The 21,041-nt window shown below is 52.9% G+C and overlaps 1 protein-coding gene across 2 annotated transcripts in view; it reads left to right on the forward strand.

The window, feature by feature from the left end:
- MAN1C1 (mannosidase alpha class 1C member 1) overlaps window positions 1–21,041 on the forward strand; it is a 132,189-nt gene that overhangs the window by 80,224 nt on the left and 30,924 nt on the right. For both annotated transcript variants that reach the window (XM_079933553.1, XM_079933552.1), the window contains exon 3: window positions 18,618–18,733. In XM_079933553.1, the coding sequence (XP_079789679.1) occupies window positions 18,618–18,733 (116 nt within the window). The remainder of the gene's footprint in view (window positions 1–18,617; window positions 18,734–21,041) is intronic.

Raw genomic sequence — 21,041 nt, forward strand, 5'->3', positions numbered from 1 at the left:
CTCACTACTCAGAGGAAATGCTCTCCATCTTTAAAACGATCAGGAATGATCTCTCCGATAGAGAAATGCACTCCCCAGGCTTGGGCTGGGCTGTAGATCACAGGCAACTGATTTAATCTGCTTAATTATTTGATTCAATCAGGAGTTAGCTTAATTATTTTCTTGCTTCTCACCTCTTCTGAATCCATTCTGGAAACTGATTATGTCTTTAACACCAGCCCAGAGATAAGTATTTCAATTGGGAAATGTAATTAGCCAAGGAAAATGGATGTGGGTGCCGCCTTTTGTCCAAGCACCATTAAAATCCAACTCTGGTCAGTACCAACGTGGTGGAAGACAAAGGGTGCAGTTTGCTTCTCTCCGGACTGGAGAGGAACGCCCAGCAGGAAGTGGGGAATTAGGCATCTTAGAGACGGAGGCTCATTCATTCATTCATTCAGGAGGCATTTCTAGGCCAGTTCTGGGCTGATGCCAGAGATGCAGAGGTGAATTGGCCATGTCCCTTGGCCCAAAGAGTTCTCCTAGAGGAAAGTATCCACATGTAATTGTGAGATACGCAGTGCTGGAAATACAAAGGAAGGAGCAGCTGACTCTACCTCTGGAGCTTCACAGAGCAGGTAGTATCCAACTGGGCCTTGAAGGATGAGCTAGAGCTGCCCAGGCAGAGAAGAGTAGAACTGCCTTCTAGGCGGAGTGCACAGCATGTGCAAGGGCACGGTGGAGTGAGAGCCCGGGAACTGTTGTAGAGGCAGATTAGGCAGGTTAGGGCAAAGCCGCCGGGGGCCTCCTAGGCCCTCCTGCGGCCCCCCAGAGCACAGGTGTGCACTGTGTCCTCAGGCCATCCCATCTCACCTTCCAGTGCCCCTCTCCCCGCCCCATCCTCCTTCTCCACCCCACTCTGCCTTTCAGAAGGAGTTCTAGAAGAATTCTCCTGAAGTGTTTGGGTTTTTTCGGTTTTTTTGCGGTACGCGGGCCTCTCACTGTCGCGGCCTCTCCCGTTGCGGAGCACAGGCTCCGGACGCGCAGGCTCAGCGGCCATGGCTCACAGGCCCAGCCGCTCCGCGGCATGTGGGATCTTCCTGGACCGGGGCACGCACCCGTGTTCCCTGCATCGGCAGGCGGACTCCCAACCACTGCGCCACCAGGGAAGCCCTGAAGTGTTTGTTTTAACAGAAGTTTAGGATACATGACTTTGGTGGGAGACTCTGAACAGTCTGAAAGCTGGGGGGTGGATTCAGGACAACTAAGAACAACAGACTTGGGTTCTAGAGCTGAAGAATAGGCAGGTGGAACGGGAGGGCCGACAGCCTGGGCAGAGGTATGGCGGTGGAGTATGCTGAACTGAGTGTGAGGATAGCATGAAAGGAGAGGTGGGTACTAAGCTGCCCAGGAGGGCAGAAGCTACGTCACAAAGGGCCTTTTAGAGGGTAGTTGGAGACCAGCTCCTTGGCCTTGGCCTCTGTGGTGGGAGGACTGCAGGCATGGGGGCCTCTCTAACACTGCCTGGGCTATAGCTGCTGCTGCAGTCCCTCTCCTGCAAGTCCTCACTATTTCAAAAGCTGTACGTGCTCAGGGCAGTGGTCGCTGGTTTGCTTGGATCTCTGCCTGAGACTGAAGGCTGTCTGGAATGCGGTGGGGTGGAGAGGTTACCTGGCCAGGTGGCTCCTGCACCTGGGAGAGGGAGGGAGGACCTCCTGCTGCCAGGGCCAAGGAAACGATGAGCCACCACACCTGTGCCCACCTGGCTCCTATACATCTTTACCCTCAGCCATCGTTACAAGGAAAAATACAGCCAAGGAAGACCATGAGCTAACAGAAGTTGCCAGGCCCCGCCTCACTCTGAGACGCCCACCCAACTGTCTACCAGATCCCATCCCATCTGATCCATGCACGCTTGAGTTTTTAATGGAGTGGTGACCAGCATGTGTGCAATTTTATCTGCTTCTGTTTCACTTGATAGGATCTGGTAGCCTCTTTCCCTGCCCTTCCTAAGTGGGACCCTTCTCGCTGGCGAGGCAACTGGTATAGGGAGAGAGCACCAACACTGTAGGCATTAAGGCTATGGTTACTGCTTACTTGCTGTGTGAGCTTGGGCAAGTTGCTTAACCTCTCTGAGCCTCTAGACGTCATCTGAAAATGGAAATACTATAACCTCTGCTGGAGAGTTGACAAAATGCTCGGTTTGGTGCTTGGTATGTAGGACCTACTAGCCAAGTGACCGTGATTATTATGGGACGTTTATAGGGTGCAGCTCAGATTACTGCCTAGTGCACTGGCTGGGTTACCTTAAGCACCAGTGGTTTAATCTCCATGAGCTTCAGTTTCCTCCTCAGTGGAATAAGGGTGATGGCACCCGTAAGGGTGGGCGTGAGGCTCAGACAAATTAATTATTGTGTGAAAGACTGTGGAAGTTGATGCTTTTTGTCCTTATTTTTTTTGATTCTTCTCTGTCTCTCCATAGAGCCTGGCCCAAGGTGTTGATGGTTTTTACTGTCAGGTGATTTGAGAGCCCCTCTCATGTCCCCAGCTAGCACTGGCAAGTGGACATTGGGCAAAGGTGAGAGCACAGGAGACAGAGGAGGTCGGTGTCTGCAACCACCTGCCTAAGAACGGGGCCGCGGGACCATGTGTACAGGATGAGGTGGCCCTGCCCCTGAATCCAGGCTCCAGAGGCTGAGGGTGGGGCATTCTCCATCCCTACCTCTAAGCTATGGGTGAGGAAACCCTCTCAGCAGAAGGACATGTAATGACCAGGATCCTGTTAAAGTTGTCGTTGCTCAGATCCAGCTCAGCACGTCACATACCGCTCAGGCCTTCCTCCTGTCTTCTTATGGGGTCTCAGCACCAGTGCTGGGCTGCGAGTGCAGGACTGCTTAGGGGTGGAGTGCAGGGTGAGCCTCAGCTACCAGTGCGGGCTTCCATCCTGAACCCCTGCTCCCTGCCAGACTGGCTGGCAGAACTGTGAACCGCACGAGGTTCTCAAATCTCCAGAGACAGCAAGCGTGTGCCCCAAGCACAGAACCTGGCAGGAGAACCCCAGAGCAGGAGGATGTGGGGCTATGCAGAGAAATGACAAGGTTTTGATGATAGTGTCTACCTGACATGTCTGAAAAATCAGACGTGCATCTCCCTGGCAGGGCATGCAATTTCCTGTTAATGAGTTGTGAGAGGCTGGAACAAGTTATCAGGGAGGCAGGGCCAACTCCTTCCCAGGGGAGCCACCAGGAGACAGAAGCCAGGCCCCAGTCCCTCCCCCAGGGGGCTCAGCCCTTTGGGCAGCATCTCTGCCAAGCAGCAGAACTAAAGTCTGGAGTGAGGGTCTCCAATCTGAGTCAGGATCTGCTGATAGATCTGGACCCCTTGCCTGGAGCTTCTCCAAGACCTTGGCTGCACTCCCCCTGCCTCAGCAGGGGCTGTACAAAGTCCACTCCCCTTCGGGCTCTCGGAGAGACCAAAGCCACAACACCAGCAGTGAATGGCATCTCTGTAGCCTTCCCTGCTTGCAAAGCACCACTCACATTTGTCATCTTATTAGCCCTTCACGAAAATCTGCATTAGAGAAACTGAGGCCCAGAGAGGCGAAATAACATGCCCGAGGTCATTCTGTATAATGGGTGTATTTATTTAAGGTAATGCTAGATGCTATAACAGATAAACCCAGAGACCTTTTTATGGATTGAGAACAGACATTTACTTCTTGCTCATGTAAAGTCAAATTGATGGGAGGAGGAGGGAGCTTTGCTCATCACAGTCACTCGGGGACCCAGGGTGATGGAGCTTCCATCATCTTCAGATTGTGACTCCCAAGGTCACCTCAGCCTTGGAGGGTCCCACAGGGGGTTTTATGGACCAGGCCTCAAAATGTATGTAAATTATACCCATATTCCATTGGCCAGAACTTGCTCATAGGGCCCCACCTAAATGCAAGGAGGGTGGGCAATGCAGTTCCTGACTAGGTATAGTAGTTTCCCCACAACGGCTCTGCCTTCCTTAGAAGGGGAACATGGTCTTTGCTGGACCTAATAGAGGGTGTTTTCCTTAAACAAAGGCTGGGGACCCTGGATCAGAGTTTGATGGGAGGTGGTCACTTAAAAGTCAACAAGTGACCAACATGTACTAAGACCTGGAAGAAGACACAGGATGTTCCTGACCCTTTGAGTTCACAGACACTGCCCCAGCCTTCAATAAAGTCCAAACTCCTCAGCCTGGCATTCACCGACCTTCACAGGAGGACTCCAGCGCAGCTTGCAGCATTCCCTCTCTCGTCCCCCTCCCCACGTACCCTGTGCTCCTCCCTGACCAACCCCTCACCTCAGGGCCTTTGCACGTGCTGTGCCCTCTGCCTGGAATGTTCTTCCTCCAACTCTCCACCCTGCAGACTCCTGCTTGTCCTTCTTGATCCCAATCAGAGGTCATCTGTGAGGCTTCCTTCAGCAGAATTAGCTGCTTAGCCAGCATTGACTGAGAGCTCAATGTGTACCAGGTACTACGTGAAAGGCTTTATGGGAATGAACTCATACATAACCCCCCAAGCCTATGAGCTGGCCATCCCACTTTATAGATGAGGAGCCCAAGTCTCTGAGAGGTTCAGAAACCTGCGTGAGGTCACACAGTGGGTGGCAAAGACAAATTCCAAACCCAGGTCTCTATGTTCGCAGCTGAGACTTAATCACTGGGTAAATGTCCACCTTTTATTAGCACCTGTCACAATCCATCACAATTATTTGCTTACTTAATAGTGTGCTCTGAATCCGCTGTCATCCTGAGAAAGCAGCTGCAGACTCCCTGAGGGCAGAAGTCCCAGCTGATCATCCTGGAATTTCCCTCACCATTGCCACCATGCCGAGGTCTGGGTGGCACTTTTCTCTCGAATAAACTCCTTATCCTCCGAGAACCAGAACCAGAAATTCCTCAGATTATCATCTGTCATAATCCCCTCCCTGCTTGCCTGTCAGTTTTTGAAAGTTAACCTGAAACCATTTGAAAATGATCTGAGAGGCACAGCCCAGCCTTCTCCATGCATGATTAAGTGCGATGGCTTTTTAATGATTTGAGCTGTGCCTTCCGTGAATTGACAAAAGTGGATTACCATATATTTCTGAAAACTGTGCTGCTGAAATCAGATTCTTTGTCATTTTCTCAGTCGTCCTCACAGACCTTTGCTGAGAATGACAAATACTTGGGCTTTAATTGTTTAGTCGCACGAGGGTGGCACCTCCCAAGTTCTGAGAACTGCTCTCGCTGGGACAGCAGGGAAAGGCTTCCTGGGGTTCGATCTTTAGGAAATTGAACTGTGTGTTTTCTCTGAAGCAGAGGGAGCTGTCTTCTGGGGCGCAGCACATTTGCTACATTTGTGAATTGCATAGGCCCCCAGATCTAAATCAGAGGCAGTTCTCACCCAGGAAACACGCTCAGAGCTGTCATGCTAGGGATGAGGAGTGGGTGGACGTGGGAAGGTGGGTGAGGGGCCTCTCCCTGTTCAGCCCATGCACAGACCCTTCCCTTGTGCTCCCTCTTTCTGCCAGACTCTGTGCCACATCCAAGCCACCCACACCTTCAAGCGGGGTGTTATTAGTCCCTTTTGACAGATGCAGACTCATGGCTCAGAGAGCTTAAGCAACATGGTTGTGACCACACAACTGGTAATATATAGAACCAGCGGTCAAACATTTTGACTAGAAGCCTGTGCTTTTTCCACTATCACGTCTGCCTATTAAAAAAGTCAAATAAAATTAAATGAAAGGTGACTCAGAGGCACCTCCTGTGACCCATTTACATTTAAAGAAAAAAAACACCTTCCCTGTCCACCTATTAGTGCAGTCTCTCTAATAATATGCATTATCTGACATTATCCCCATTTCACAGATGAGGATGTTGAGGCTTATGTGGGTAAAGTAGCTAACCAGAGATCACACAGCTAGGAACAGTGAGGTAGGATTTTGTTCTACGTCTCCCTGACTCCAAAATAAATTCCTCACCTCATCCTCTGTAGGAAATAAAAATCTGCCCAGAGATCCCCCATCTAAGTTAGGTGGTCAACACAGGTAGGTCTGCCAATGGGAAGCCTGTGTTAGTTTCTGTGTAAAATGCATGCACGTGTCCTTTCAGTTAGGGGAGGGTCGGGGCGGCTTCTATCAGTTTCTGGAAGGGGCCTATGGATTAAGGAAAGGGGAGGTCCCTGGTCTGTAGAGGAGGGCAAGTCACCCTCCTGTTCTTCCCTGCATTCTGACGGTGAATCGGGTGGGGCCATCGTGGGCCTGATGGGGAGAGGGCCAGAGCTGCTCTGGCCTCTGCTCATGCTTGCTCGGGCTCCTTCTCAGTTCTCTCTCCAGATTAACTCCATATACGTTTACTCAGACCCTACCGAGCGCCCAGCATCGTAGATGATTCCGAGATGAATATGAAAAGATCTCTGCCTTCCAGGCTCCTGCCTGTGAGAGAGACAGAGCAACACAGACCCTCCTGTGAGTTGGCCTGGCCAAGTGATCAGCAGTGGGACCCAGAATGGTGCAGGGAGGAAGCGTCACTCCCTTGAGGGGATTGGGAAGGCTTCCTGGAGGCTGAGCATCACGGGCGGGGCTCCTGTGGGGAGAGGCACCAGCTCCTCTCACATAGGTGGTACCTGCTATAGAGGGGCACTGCTCCAGCCCACGGGTGGAAGGTGCTGCCGGACCCTGAGGAGACGGCCTGGGGGTCTTGTGGTTGTGGGCACCTCCCTGGGGCCCTCTCAGACCCTCTGAACCTGGCCAAGTTCCCAGAAATTGCACAGGAGCAGGATGGCACAGCAGTGAAATGCGGAGCCTCCGAGGCAGCCGGCCTGAGTTGAATCCTGGCTCCCCCATTCATCACCTTGGGAAATTTGACCTCTCTCAGCCTCAGTTTCCCCATCTGGAAAAGAGCAACACAAATTGCACCCTCCTCATAGGGTTGCTGGGAAGCTTTTTAAAGAGGTGCTTCCATCTGCCTCCACACAGGCTCAGTTGAGGCTGGCCGTGGAACGGCTGCTGCATCCACTGTGTGATCTCTAACCCTCAGGATGGGGTGTGGTGTCCCCATTGTACAGATAAGGAAACTGAGGCAGCTAGTAAGTGTGGCTCCAGGGCTCTGCCCTTTCTGCTGGCCCATTCCCTGCAGCTCAGCCATCCCAGCGACTAGAAGGACCCTCCGCTGGGGCGCAGCTCTGTACCAGGCTCTCCCGGCACTGCCTCTGCCATCTCTTTATGTTTCTTGGGGTGAATAGGGCCTCTTTGATTTCCTTGCTTTTCCCCTTTCCAGTAATCATCAGTCATCTTGTTATCACAGCCACACATCTGTGCCTGTTGACTCTGGTCCACAGGCTGTTTGCCATGATCAATGCATAGCTCTGTGTGGCCACCACGTATATCCAAGATGACATTGTGACCTTGCATCCATGGGCCTGGGAGGCCCTGGTGCTTCCAGAGGGCAGCTGGAGGCTCCCCCAGCGGGGCTGAAGTGAGGCGACTGGCTGATGGTGCCCTGTGCTCTTGGTCAATTCTTCTTGCCCCTGGACTGGTAACCAGCTCCCCACCAGCTAGGGGCGCCTCCAGCCACCTTCATGGGACCCCAAAGCACAGGCCCAGGTGCTCCCTGCCTCCCTCCGACCCAACCTAAGTGACTAGTGGGCTCTCACCAACCCAGACGGGTAGCTCCCTGAATTACTCTACGTGGGGTCTCCCTCCAGGACACTTCACACAGCAGCTTGAGTATCACTTTAAAACACCAGGCAGATGGGGGTCTCCCTAAGCCATCCACACAAGCCTCCCCGAGCCGCCAAGGCCCTGTGTGGTCTGCCTCCACACCCCGTCACCACCCACCATGTTCCCTTTCTCACCACCCCACACCACCTCTCTGCTCCACAAACAGGCCAAGACTTCCCCGCTCCATTCTATTTGCTGTGCATCTGCCTGGCCCGACCCCCTCTTTCCTCCTGTCTTCCTTCAGGCCTCAGCTCAAATGCCGCCCTCTCCTGACTGTACACCCGCTCTCTTTCCCTTTATCACATTTGGTCCTTTGTAACTCGGTGTCATCCGTGTGACACCCGGTTGGTGTCTTTCTCCCCCACCAGACCTTCAGCTCCTTGAGGGTGGGGACCAGAACCGTCCATTCTCCAGCACCACGCACATCCTGAGCACTCCAAAATATGCTTTTGGGTAAATGAATAAATATTGAGCAAGTGACTTAATTCCTTGAAATTTCAATCTTCATCTGTAAAAGAGGGACAATGATAGCGTTTTCACGAGGTTTAAAAAAGATGTGTATAATACGGTGCCTGGCACAAAGCACTATCTGCAGCTGTTCTTATTAACCTCTGTGGTTGGCATTTAGGAGAATCTCACATTCCACAAGTGAACTTCGGTTGGATGTCTGCCCTGGGCCAGGATTTCAGAGCACCATGGAGTTGGTCTCTGCCCCCTTACACCCCCCCACACCTCACACCACATTAGGAACAGCCTCTGGTGAGGTCACTGGCTCCCTGGAGGCTTCCTCGTCTAGGTGTGAGGCAGTGGGCGGAGGGCATCCTTCAGTAGATCTCAACGATGCCTTTGCTCTTCAGGCTTCGATTAAACAGGCTTAGATTCAGCCCTGAAGACACTCACTGCCTGGGATGGACTTGAGAAAAGGACACGGATGACACAGATTACTATAATGAAAGTTGAAAGCAATTCTTTTAATAAAAGTTCAGAGGAGGGCAACCTCAGGTCCAGGTGGGGCAATCAGGGATGTCTTCGTGGAGGAAGCAGCATTTTCTCCAAGACTTAAAGTAGACATTGGGTTTGGACATTTGTGGAGACATTTTGGGTTAGAGGAGAGCCTTCCAAGCAGAAGGAACAGCTTGAATAAAGGGCTGGAAGGCGAGAAACAGTGGACCTCATAGAATCTGTAGTCCAGCTAGAGTATGGAAAACGTGACAAGACCATTAAGAAATAGGGCTGGGGGGCTTCCCTGGCAGTCCAATGGTTAAGACTCCATGCTTCCACTGCAGGGGGCACAGGTTCAATCCCTGGTCGGGGAACTAAGATCCCACATGCCACACGGCCAGTGAGTGAGTGAGTGAGTGAATAAATAAATAAATAAATAAATAAGTGCTTTTGGATAAAAAAAGAAATAGGGCTGGAAGGGCATTATATCAGTCAGCTATTTCCAAAAATAATGCCACGTAACAAATTACTCCACAGTGAGTGGCAGGCAACAGTGAGCATTTATTTCTCGTTCATATAGCTACAGGTAGGCTGGGGTTTGGTTTATCTAGGCTGTGCTCAGCGGGTCCAGGTCTGCTCCACCTATCTCTCATCCTTCATGGACCTCCATGGCTATTTTAGACTTGCTCTTCTCCAGGTGAAAGGTGGACACACAGGAGGGCAACCCCCCCATGCAAGCTTATTTCAAACCTCTGTTCAAGTCACATCCACTAATCCCATTGGCAAGTCTCATGGCTAAGCCTGAAGTCAGAGCCAGTTTTAATTCCCTACCCACCATGAGGCCAAAGCAGGTTACATGGACAAGACCAAGGTTGATGGGACAGGGATGTTTACCCTTCCCATGGAAGTAGAGGGATAGTACTGGGCAATTATCTAATTTGCAGGTAGAAGCCAGAGTATGGAGGGACTCTGGGTCTGCCCTCAGGAGCTTCCCATAGCAGCAGTCGGATTTAGTGTCTCTTGGGGCGAGCAGCCAGGGCTCTGGCCTTTGCTCTTCTTCCCACTGAGGCAAGAAGTGTGTTAAAAATATCACAGTGCCTGCCCAGCTTGGTCCCGACTTCCCGAGAGCCCATACCTCCTGCCCGCCTAATCTGCGAGGGATCCTACCTTTGCCTTCTTCTGCTGGAACTGAGCCTTATGGTAACAGCCCCGTGCATTGAGCACCTACTCTGTGCTGGGTGTATCAAATTCTCTTGTACTGAGTGCCTGCTGAGAGCTCTTTGTATACATTCATCTGAACTGGCCACGCCCTTCTGAAAAGGAGACCCCATTGCCCAATTTTTCTGAGGCCCAGAGATGTCAAGTCAGTTGCCCAAGATCACACAGCTGGGAAGGGATGAAGCTGGGATAACCAAACCCATAAGGTCAGATGGTGTGTAAGGTGGTGTCTGGTTACAGCTCTGCCCTGAGCTGCTGTGTGACTTTGGAGGATCCTGGGTACTAATTTCTCCATGTGCTTTTTCTTCTCTCAGAGATGCTCTGAGATAAAAGCACTTCAGAGCTTGCTACACAGCGCTGTCGCAGGGAATTTTTTTGAATACCAGTTTCCAGGTCAGACTGCACCCTCAGCTCTTCTTTAAAAACAAACAAAACGTTAACATTTTTAAACATACCTGGTTTTCCAACGAGGAACCCTGTCCAGTAGACTGCCTCAGTGAACCGTGTCAGGCCATTCGTCACAGTGAACCTCATCCAGCGGTCGACCACAGCAAACATTCTCCATCCGGCTGTGGTAGCAAAGCGTGGCATCTGTTTGGGAAGAGTGGAGGAAGGCATTAGTTCCACCAGGGCCCTGACGTCTGCAGCTGTCCATCTTATTCCTCTGACAGTGTTTTCCTTGGATAGCTGGCCACTGCTCTGAGTGGTATGTTTTCTCCGAGGCCAAGAGACCTTGTAAAGTGTTTGGAAATCCCTAAGAAAGCGCTGTGGGCATTTCCACCAGTCGTTTATTCATTCAACAGCCATTTGTTCTTGCCTTCTCAGTGCCTGGCCTGGGGATGGATGGTACGGCTCCTGGGAAGAGTCCGAGCCAGCCACTGCCCTTTGGGATTCACAGGCAAAGATGTACGGTGTAGTGGGAACAGTGCTATGACGGAGCACCTGCAGCAGAGCAGGGCGGGCTTGCAGAGGAGGGAGTGGTCAGCTCTGCTTGTGGCTCTGGAACATTTGAGAGAAGACACAATGCTCTTGCATCAGCAGACACTGCAGGGTGTTTAGGGAGCTGCTAGTGGTCTGCTCTGGGTAGAGCATTGCATGCAAAGAGAGCAGGAGGGAGGTGAGACTAGAGAGGTTGCCAAGGCCTGGACCACAGGCACCCTGCGTACTGTGCCCAGGACTTTGAACTTGGAGAACAGGAGGCTTTGAGGGCTTTTTTTAAGGGCAGTGACATGGTCAGACCTGATCACCTTTTATTAATCAGCCTCTAGTAAGAGCATTCTGTTGGGTTCCAAGAAGAGTTTGTAAAAAATATCTTTAGTCCTTCCGGAGGCACCAAGAAACCTTTTTCTGGAAACACTCAGCCCCTCAACACAACGTTATGTGATCCAGGAAATAACCATCATGGAAAGATTCAGGAAAAATATTCCTATTGGAAAACAAACAAACAGATAACCCAGACCTGATAAAAATGGAGAGGTCCTAATCCCTAAAAAGATTTTATGCAGCCAGAAGACCTGATGTGGTTTTAAAGAATGTACTTTGGGGTAGTGGGGATATCGCTTTAATTCATCTTCATAGAAACCCATGTGGCAGAACATTCCAGCTGCTACTGCTGCATAACAAATTACTCCAAAATTTACTGGCTTAAAACAATTATTTTATTATGCTCACAGATCCAGGGGGCTAGGAATTCAGAAAGGTCACAGTGGGGACAGCTTCTCTCTCTGCCAGGATATATGGGCCCTGACCTGGGAAGGCTTGAAGGCTGAGGGTGACTTGACAGCTGGAAACTTCTGGAAGCTTTTTCATTCACATGTCTGGAATTGTTGCAGACTGTTGGCTGGAACCGCAGATGGGCTGTCAGTCAGAAAACATACGTATGGCTTCTCCATCTATTCTCTCCTTGTGGGCTACCTTGGGCTTCCTCACAGTATGGCGGCTGGTCCCAAGAGCCAGCATTCCAAGAGACAGGAAGTAGAAACTGCCTGTTTCTTAAGGTCTGGGCCTGGGAACTAGAAAATCATCCATTTTGCTTTATTTTGTTATTCCAGGTAGTCACAAATTTCCACCCAGGTTCAAGGAGAGGAGTGTGGAAAGAGGTCCTCTTGTGGGATGGGATATCCTACGGCATCCGTCTTTAGGAACTGTGACCTGCCCCACAGCCATATTGGTTTCTTTGGAAGCTGAGAAAAACATTTGTGTTGTTTTCTTTACCGATTAAGAAAAGTCTCTGTGGATTATATCCTCAAATTAAATGCAACCATTAGTATTTGGCTCTGGGGATACCGTGGTAATAGGCTACGCCTTGGGTGATTTTTGTTTCTATCTAAACGTTCTTCCTGGAGCTTATGTTTTCCAGCCTGACCCATTTCTCTTTGCTAATATAATGTCACATAAAAACCTCGTCATCATTAATATGGCAGAGTCAGGAGAGGGGATACAAACCACAGTCCAGCAGGGCAGGGTGGTTCCTGGCCAGGCAGCCCCCAGGAGAGGAGGTTATAAGAGCCTGGGGTCCATTCCCTTGTAGAGCCTGACACGCATGACAGATAGCTCTGTGCAGGGCACTGGTGTGGACACACTCAGCCCCCCTGGCCGATGTGGCCACAGCCTGCTGGGAGGGTCTCCTCTGTCTACTGGCACCAGCCCCTAGAGCAGACAGTTGAGCTGCCCTGGTGACCTGGGTGGTCACGGAAGATACCCGGCAGTAGGCTCAGTCTGTTCAACTGACACGTTGACCTTTAATGCCTCTGGGTGCCAGACTATAGCCAGGCACTGAGAGATATGAATGAGCCACGGTCCCCTCGAAGCCTTCCCTGCCCAGGAGGAGGGGGCCCTTTATTCCCAAATACTTGTCGTGTACCTGTGATGGGCAGGAAAGTGTTCTAGGCAGTGGAGGGCAGCAGTGCACAAAACAGAGCTCTCCCCGCCAGGAGTTTTACACTCCATCAGGAAGACAGTAAATAGGGAAGCAGACCCACGTGTAACGTGGCTAGGAATAAAGGCACTGGGGAAAAATAAAGAGGGAACAGGAAGAGCGATGGGGGTGCTATTTCAGCAGAGCGATCGCAAGGGCCAAGGCCAGGACTCTAAGGCTTGGAGGGCGCCAGGAGCAGCAAGGAACTGGAGTGGAGGGAGAGAAGCCAGGCAGGGAGAGGAGGCCAGGGCCAGATCACAGCCTCTGAGGCAGGGGGGAGCCCTGGGAGGGTTTTGAGCAGAGGAACGGCATGATAGGACTTGCATTTCTGAAGGCGGCAGCCCAGAGGAGGTGAGGAGTGAGTGGCGGCTGGAACCCTTGTGAAGACAGAGCCGCCAGGATTTGCTGTGGGACCAGATGTGGGGGCAAGAGATGCAAAGTCAAGGGCTTGGGGCCACAGCTCTTGGGAGGAGGGGGCTGGCATCCACCGAGGTGGGAAGCCTGTGGGAGGGGCAGGTTTGGAGGGAGGCGCAGGATTTGCTTTCAGACGAGTTAAAGGTGAGATGTGTGTGGACCTCCGAAATGTGAGTAAGGAGTTATTGGAGAGCGAGTCTGGGCTCCCGAGGTCAAGGTCCTGGCTGGAAATTTAAATCTGGGAACCATCAGCATGTGGATGGTATTTAAGCTGTGAGACCAGATTGAATCACTAAAGGAAGGAAGGTGGACAGAGAAGAGACCCAAGGATGGAGCCCCAGGCGCCCCGGTCTCTAGAGGCCTGGTGATGAGGAAGAACCAGCAAAGGAGACTGGGAAGGAGCAACCACAGGGTGAAAAGGAGAAGCACGAGGAAGAGCGGCATCCTGAAGGCAGATCCAGCACAGAGTGAGCATGGTGCCAAGGTGCCGGTGCAGGTGCCCGAGACGGGCCAGCTGGTCTCCTGCCCTCCAGCCTGCCCACCCCCACTGGCAGCCATCTCTCAAGCGTGGAGACAACTCTGCTGCAGACTGCGCCCCTGCTATTTCGGAGGACGGGGCAGTACATTGACGAACCCTTTAGAGTGATGAGAAAGGAGCACTTGTCGTGGCAACGAGGGTACACGGAGTTGGGGCATGGAGGGTGGACCCTGAAGGGCTGGGGAAGACTTCTCAGGGAGGGTGAGACTTCATGCAGACTGTGGGGTGAGGATCACAGTGGCTTCCTGGGTGAGGAGGCACTGGGCAGGCTCTGGACGCCTCAGGAGCAGGTGGAATGAGGAAGGCAACTCCTAGCCAAGTTTGTAGAAGAGTCACAGAAGTCAGGGAATGTGCTAAAGCTGCAGGGAATAGGGAGGGGCCCAGTAGGGTTGGGAGCTCTGGCCTTTGGGGCCACTTGGAGACAAGGCAGGGAAGGGGTGTGAGAGAAGCATGAGCCTCAATGATCTCATGATCTAGTTAGGGGGCAAGACAGAGCCCCACAGTGCAGGGCGGGAATGGAGGGTGCCTGAGTCGGAAGCCCAAGAAAGTGCTACGGGAGCTCTCTGGGCGGGAGGAGGTTGTCTGGGTGCAATCAGGGAAGGCTGCCAGTGGGAGGTGACCTTGAAGAAGGTGTAGGCTTTGCCCAGAGGCACAGAAGAGCTTTCTTGTCAGAGGAGACCCCACATGCAAAGGTAGGAAGGCCAGAGGATGCAGCCTCTGTCCAGGAAGCAGAGCTTGATGCGAGATATTAGCTAGATCCTTTGGATTCAGACCCAAAAGACTTTACACGCGCGCGCGTGCGTGCACACACACACACACACACACGCACACACACACAACTCTTTATTGTATGGTTGTACTGTGAAGCCACTGCAGGTTCCTGAGCTGGGAATGGACACAGTGGATCTGGTTTTCAGGAGACAGATCAGGCGACAATATACAGGGTGGGAAGGAAGGGGTCCGGGAGGTAGGTAGACCCTTTTGGAGGCAGGTGTACACCCAGGTCAGGGGTGGGAAGCAGCAGACACAGGTGGGAGCCATATGACACTTTTCCTTTAAGTTGGGTCAAGGCTCTTGCAAGCCGCATCTTGTGCCTACACTGCCCAACAGGGTGGTGAGAGGCCAGTAATACAGGAGTGTCACAAGGCCTCAGTGACCCCAGAAGACTTTGTGGCGGGGCTGCCCAGGGCCAGCTGGGGACAAGGAGGGCCACACTTCTGTTTGTGGGGACCAGCTCATGTGTACCCAACATCATGCCAACTCCTTTCCATCCACCCCCCCACTTAACCCTCCCAGCAGCCTTACGAGGTTGGTCCTACTGTAATCTCCATTTTTTCAGATGAGAAAAATGAGGCTCAGTGAGGTACGATGACTTGCCCTGCACACAGCTAGTACATAGTGGAGCCAGGATTTGAACCCACATCTCCTTGGCCAGGCCAGTATTTCAAGGTGAGCTAAGGGACCCCAGAAATAAGAACAATGAACTGATTTGTCAAGCACTTACACCGTGCCAGGCATGTACAGGTGTCTTTATCAGGTGTCTTTAGGCTGGGCAGTATATGATACCTTTGTCCCAGCTCAGGAACCTTCAGTGGCACCTCAGTACCCCAGCCCAGTGGTCTTCACCTCATTTTACAGATGAGAACTTTGACACTTAGAGCAGATGGGTTGCTGGCCCAGGCTGGGATGTGAACCCAGAGCTGTGTTCTTTTAACAGAAGAACACAGGAAGGGGGGCCAGCAGGGGCCTTTGTGAACAGCAGCAGTTCAGAGCTAGAGCCGGGAGGGTGGGCCACCCAGGAGAGTGGGCCGCCCAGGCCCAGGGAAGCTTCCAAGCTGGCCACCTGACTCTTTGTGCCCCACTGGCTCTTCACATACAAGTTGTGGGCCTGATGACTGAATAGGCGGCTGTCTTTTTCCCTGGGGAGCTGCCCCAGGTCGGCTGCAGGTGCAGATAGAGTTGAATTCGGGATAGGGCCTTCTCTCCTGCCCGGCCTGGCCGCCAGGTAACCTCTGGCCTGAAACGGAAAGCTTTCCAATAAGTGCCTTGCTGGCCTGCAGCCCAGCTGTGTGGTAGGTGGGAGCGGAGAAGCAGGAGGACTTGGACACCCGAGAGCAGGGGCAGAACCTTGCCAACAAATCTTTTAGCGAGTTGCCTCCTCAGCCGGCTGCCTCGGGAGTGTTCGGGAAGGACAGCCGGTCACGAGGAGCCCTGGCTGCCCTCCCGGCCCAGCCAATGCCCTGGGGCCTCGGGACGCAGGGTTGGCCCAGGAGACGGAGGGCCTGTGGGGTGAAAACACCAGGCAGCCCGGGGCAGGATCCAGAAATCGGGTACTCTGGGCCACCTCTCCCTTGACCTTGAAGGACACACAGCTTGGGCTTCTCTTCTCTTCGCGTCAGAGCAGCCTCCTGCCCCCGCAGGGGAGGGGGACGTAGCAAGCAGATCTGAAATTGTTTTCCCAGGGAATTGAGAGGCCCTCTTGTGGAAAACACACTACACGTGGCCCGGCCTGGGGCCCCATTCCTCCCTTGGGCTAATCTTGGACGGGACCTCTCTGGGGTCCTCATCTATGAAATCTAGGGGTGAGGCAGCCGCATCTCAAAAATCCCTCCAGGCCCTTAAGAAGTCAGGTGTGAGGCCCTGTGGTTAACAGGGAGGGACCCTGGCATCAGAGCCAGGAGTGTGGACCCCAGACCTGTGCCCTTTGGCCTGGGCTTGTCTCAGTCCCTCTCTGGTCATGTGTGGCCCATCTGGGTCCCAAGGCCTGAGCACCTCAGGAGGGTAAGGAGTTGCCACGAACCGTGCTCAGCCTTGGACACCTACAGGGGAAGCAGCCAGGATAAACCAGAAAAAGACCAACTTGGTTTGGCTTTGAGTGTTTTCCTACTAATCCTTAAGTGTAGGAGGGGTTGACATTCTGGAAATTCACTTCAACTCAAAAGCCGAAGCCGTCCCAGGACACGTGTCTCTGGATTGGGAAACGCCTGCATCCCCCAGCCCTCCCCTCCCTCCACTCTTCCTTGCAAACCCTCCCTTCTGGAAATGTGTCTTTAACCTCCAGACTTAACTTTCTCTCAACTTCTCCCGGATCTCCCTCCCATCCTTTTCCAAGCCGTGCCCTTTATCTGACCTTGCTGCCCAGCCTAGAGAGGTGGTTAAGTGTTTGAGTTTCACAAGGATTCTCTGCCTGCGAAGTCAACACAAGTGAGCAGTTAAGGAAGCACTAATTAAGGAGATTAGACGCTAGCTCTGAACGCAGGAGTGCCCGCCAAGCCGTACTTCAGACTCAAGTGGGGCTCAGCACCTGTCAGGGAGCTCTAGTGTCCGCTGGGGGAAGGTGGAGGCTGTGAGTCTCAGTGCTTTGAGCCTCTGCAAGGAGGACATTGAAGGAACAATTACTCCTCTGAAGTTACCCTCTAGTCCCGAAAGGAAATTGCTGCTGCCTGCGATGACTGAAGTTGTGAGGAGTTGATGGGAGGCCACCATCTCTTCCAGGAAGCCCCCCAGATGGCCCCAGGCACATCTCTTTCTCCCTCATTTCTTCCTTTACCATCCTCTAGAAGGCAGGCTCTGGTTGTCCCATGTCCGAGGTTCTTCCTCATCACTCTGCTGTCCAGTCTGTGATGTGGAAACATGCACAATTTTCTCAGCCTTTACTCCCAGGACAAGAGTCTAAGGCCCCAGTGGCAGGGGCCAGGCCTCAAAGCTCACGCTTTGTGTACCCACTGGCCTAGAGCAAGAGTGGCCACGGAATCTTTGGTTTGTGCATTTGTTTAGTTTCTTTGTCCAAACTGTCTTTCCGTTTTTTTTTTAAAACAGAAATAAATTTCTGGTTATAAAAATAATCCATGGGGCTTCCCTGGTGGCGCAGTGGTTGAGAGTCCGCCTGCCGATGCAGGGGACACGGGTTCGTGCCCCAGTCCGGGAGGATTCCACATGCCGCAGAGCGGCTGGGCCCGTGAGCCATGGCCGCTGAGCCTGTGCGTCCGGAGCCTGTGCTCCGCAACGGGAGAGGCCACAACAGTGAGAGGCCCGCGTACTGCAAAAAAAAAAAAAAAAAAACCCATGAGCTGAAGAAATCAAAAAGCACCTGTAATCCCAGCACTCGGCATTAACCACTGAATCACTTCCTGCCGGACTTGATTCTGTTCAGGCTCGTCCACGTTGGCAAACAGTAAAGAAATTATATTGTGCTTTTTTTTTTTTTTGCAATCTACTTTTTTTTACCTTAACAGATCCCATGCGTGTCTCCCCAACTAACATAGGTCTTTCTCAGTTGTGTGAATGTCTGCATAGTGTCCTATTTTATACATGAGCCACAATTTGTATAACTACTCTCCTATTACTGGACTTGGAGGTTTTTTTCCCCAACTTTTACCCATTATATATGATACGGCAATAAATACCTTCCTGGGTAAATATTTATGAACATCTTTTTGTTCTTAGAATAAAATAAAGAATGGCATTGAAGCGTCAGCGGACTGGCACATTTGTTAAGATTTTGTGGACCAAATGACAGTTCACCCGCCCACCCGCCACCCCCAGCATGACAGAGAAGTGGTGGGCGCCCAGCTGGCCCTGATGGTTGACTTGCGGGCAGATGTAAGAGTGGACCAAGGTCTGGGAAGCAGCTCATCCCTTGAACTCAGTCTCTCCAACCCCCGCCCCCCCCCCCCCACTGCTGCCCTGAGGAAGAAGCAGCCCATGGGGGGACTCTGGGTCCTGGATGTGCCTTCAAAGGCTGGTGGCCCTGGAGTCTCCCTGGATCGTGCCTAGGAGCCTGCCCAGGCATTTAGAGGAGGCCCGGGGAATGGTGGCTTGTGTGACTGGGGTGGAAAGGACGAGATTGACCCATCCTCTGTGCCTGCAGGAGGCCTCAGTGGGGCAACGGTCATTGATTCCCTCGACACCCTCTACCTCATGGAGCTGAAGGAGGAGTTCCAGGAGGCCAAGGCCTGGGTGGAAGAGAGCTTCCACCTGAACGTGGTGAGTCAAAGACCTCCGGGGTAGTAGAGCCAGAAGGGGCCCGAGAGGTCAGTGACCCGCTCCTCCCAGGCTGCCCAGCAGAGCATTCTTGGAAGCAGGGTTCCATGCACCCTGTTCCAAGGCCCCTCTCCTCAGACCAGCCTTGAGGTGGGGGATGTCCCCCCAGCCCTGGCCGGCCCATGAGTATTTACTAGCCGGAACTCCCTGGGGTGGAAGACAGACATTCTTGCCCTCCCTAGGGTGCCAGGCACATTGCTCCCACCCAGGAAGCCCCTTCTGGGACTGACTCTGTCAGACAGAACAGCAGCAACAGGGGAAGCGACCCTGGGAAGGGAGAAGTGGTTATCTGCTCAGAGATGCCCTAACCTAGAGGTCCCCATCCACCCCTGTGCTGCCCTCTTGAGAGTGAGAGGGGCAGGGGGAGCTGTCCGGTTTGAGGCCATGACCAGGCTTGGGGCCCTCTTGGTTTCTAGCCTTGCAGGCATCCCTGGTCAGGGACCAGGGCCTTGGGGCGGGGATGCTCATGTATATGGATGGTACAAAAGCCTTAAATACCAGATGCCTCTCCCACTGATCTCTCAGCCCAGACTAAAGTAACAGATCCATCCTGGAGGTCTCAGCTCCCCACAGGGAGAGGCTGTTTAGGTGGTTTGGGGGAGCAAGACATGGAGACAGATGGGTAGGGGGAAGGGTCACATCAAAACACACTGTCGGGCTCCATCTGGGGCTCCACAAGTGACAGATTCTGCTATGAACCGGGACAGCTCCTGGCAGGATGGAGGCCTCTGCTCCTGGAGAGGCCCATGTCAGAGCAGAGCAGGGCAGAGAGACAAAGTAGGGAAAGTCCGGGAAGGCAACGCTACAGGAGAGCCTCTGGCTCAGCTCGCAGCCTGGGAAAAGTCATCTAACCTTCCTGGGCCTTACTTTCCCAACCGAAAGATGGTACAATGATAGTGCCTAATTCACAGGCTTGTGAGGACTGACCACCACGGAGGGCTGTGAAAAGCATTTTACGACACTATAAACTCCAGTACAGATAAAGTGGTGTCATCGTCACTGTGATGACGTTGAGGCTTGGTACGACTTCTGCTGGTCTGTGTGAGGCGAGGAAGTTCAGAATCCTCCCATTTCCTACGGTATCAGAGGCAGAAGGAAGGAGTGTCTCCATAGCCCACCTTGACCCCTCCGCAGATGGTGGGTAGAGAGCGGACCTCAGGCAGCTGCCTGAGGAGCCAGGTGGTGGCAGGGCTGGGCAAGCCTAGGGACATTCACACAGGCTGGGACAGATTGGGAGTGTCCCTGGAAGAAAGCAAGGTGGGGTCTCTCCACCTCTCTGAGCCTGGGCTTTCTCACCTGAAGAGTGGGAAGGATGCCTTCACCAAGGACTGTAAGGCAAAAGAGAGTAGCTGTGCAAGTGCTCTGTTACTGGAAAAGCTCTCCCAGATAAAAAGATGACCATTGCCGTCATCAGTAACAAAAGACCGTGATGTGGGAAGTAGGCCAAGGGGAGCCCTTGCGGGGCAGGGGGTTTATAACAGGCACCTTTATGAAGCCATGCCCAGCACTGGGAAGGCACTGGGCAGGCATCTCACCTGCCCCACTCAGGATCTCATATCCACCCTGCTCGGGATGAAGAAACTCAGGCAGGGAAAAGCTAAATATCTTGCCCGAAGTTTGAAAGCCAAGTGAGTGACTCAGGTGGGATTTTAACCCAGATCTGGCCCTCGGCATGATGCCTCAGTACCCCTGCTTTGCAGTCCACACTTCAGAAAGAAAACAACAGTGATTAAGGCAAGTGTGGGTGTGCCCTGAGGGCTACAGAGCTGAGGCTGAGAAACTGCTGGTTGCCTACTAGGATCTGCCTGGCACCCCTCCTTTCCGCCTCAGAACCTCCTGTGAGAACCTTCCACTTGCCCTGTCAGCCCAAAGGACCACACCATCCTCCTGCTAAGCCAGGGGGCTCTCTCGGGAAGGAGGGGGCCAGACGGGAGGAGGATTTGCCTCTCCTCAGGCTAAGCTTCAGCCAGCAGCTGCCCACACAAGTTCCACAGCTCCTTGGAGAGCAGCCAGGCCTAACTTTGCTCTGATGGCCTCCAGCAAAGGCTGGGGAAGGAAGCCAAGCCCAGTGTTTATTTGGAACTCTGTAAATGTTCAGGAGCTGCCCGCCAGGCAGGTGCTCATCCCTTTCACCTTTTGCTCTGAAAACCACCACCAAAGGTAGCCTGGCCCGCTGGGCAAGGGCTTGGAGCCCGGCACAGGTGTGGCCGGGTCAGTGGCGCAGGGGCAGTGGCAGGTGTGACCTGTCTCA

The sequence above is a fragment of the Stenella coeruleoalba genome, assembly GCF_951394435.1.
Source record: "Stenella coeruleoalba genome assembly, chromosome: 1".
In the NCBI taxonomy this organism is placed as follows: Eukaryota; Metazoa; Chordata; class Mammalia; order Artiodactyla; family Delphinidae; genus Stenella; species Stenella coeruleoalba.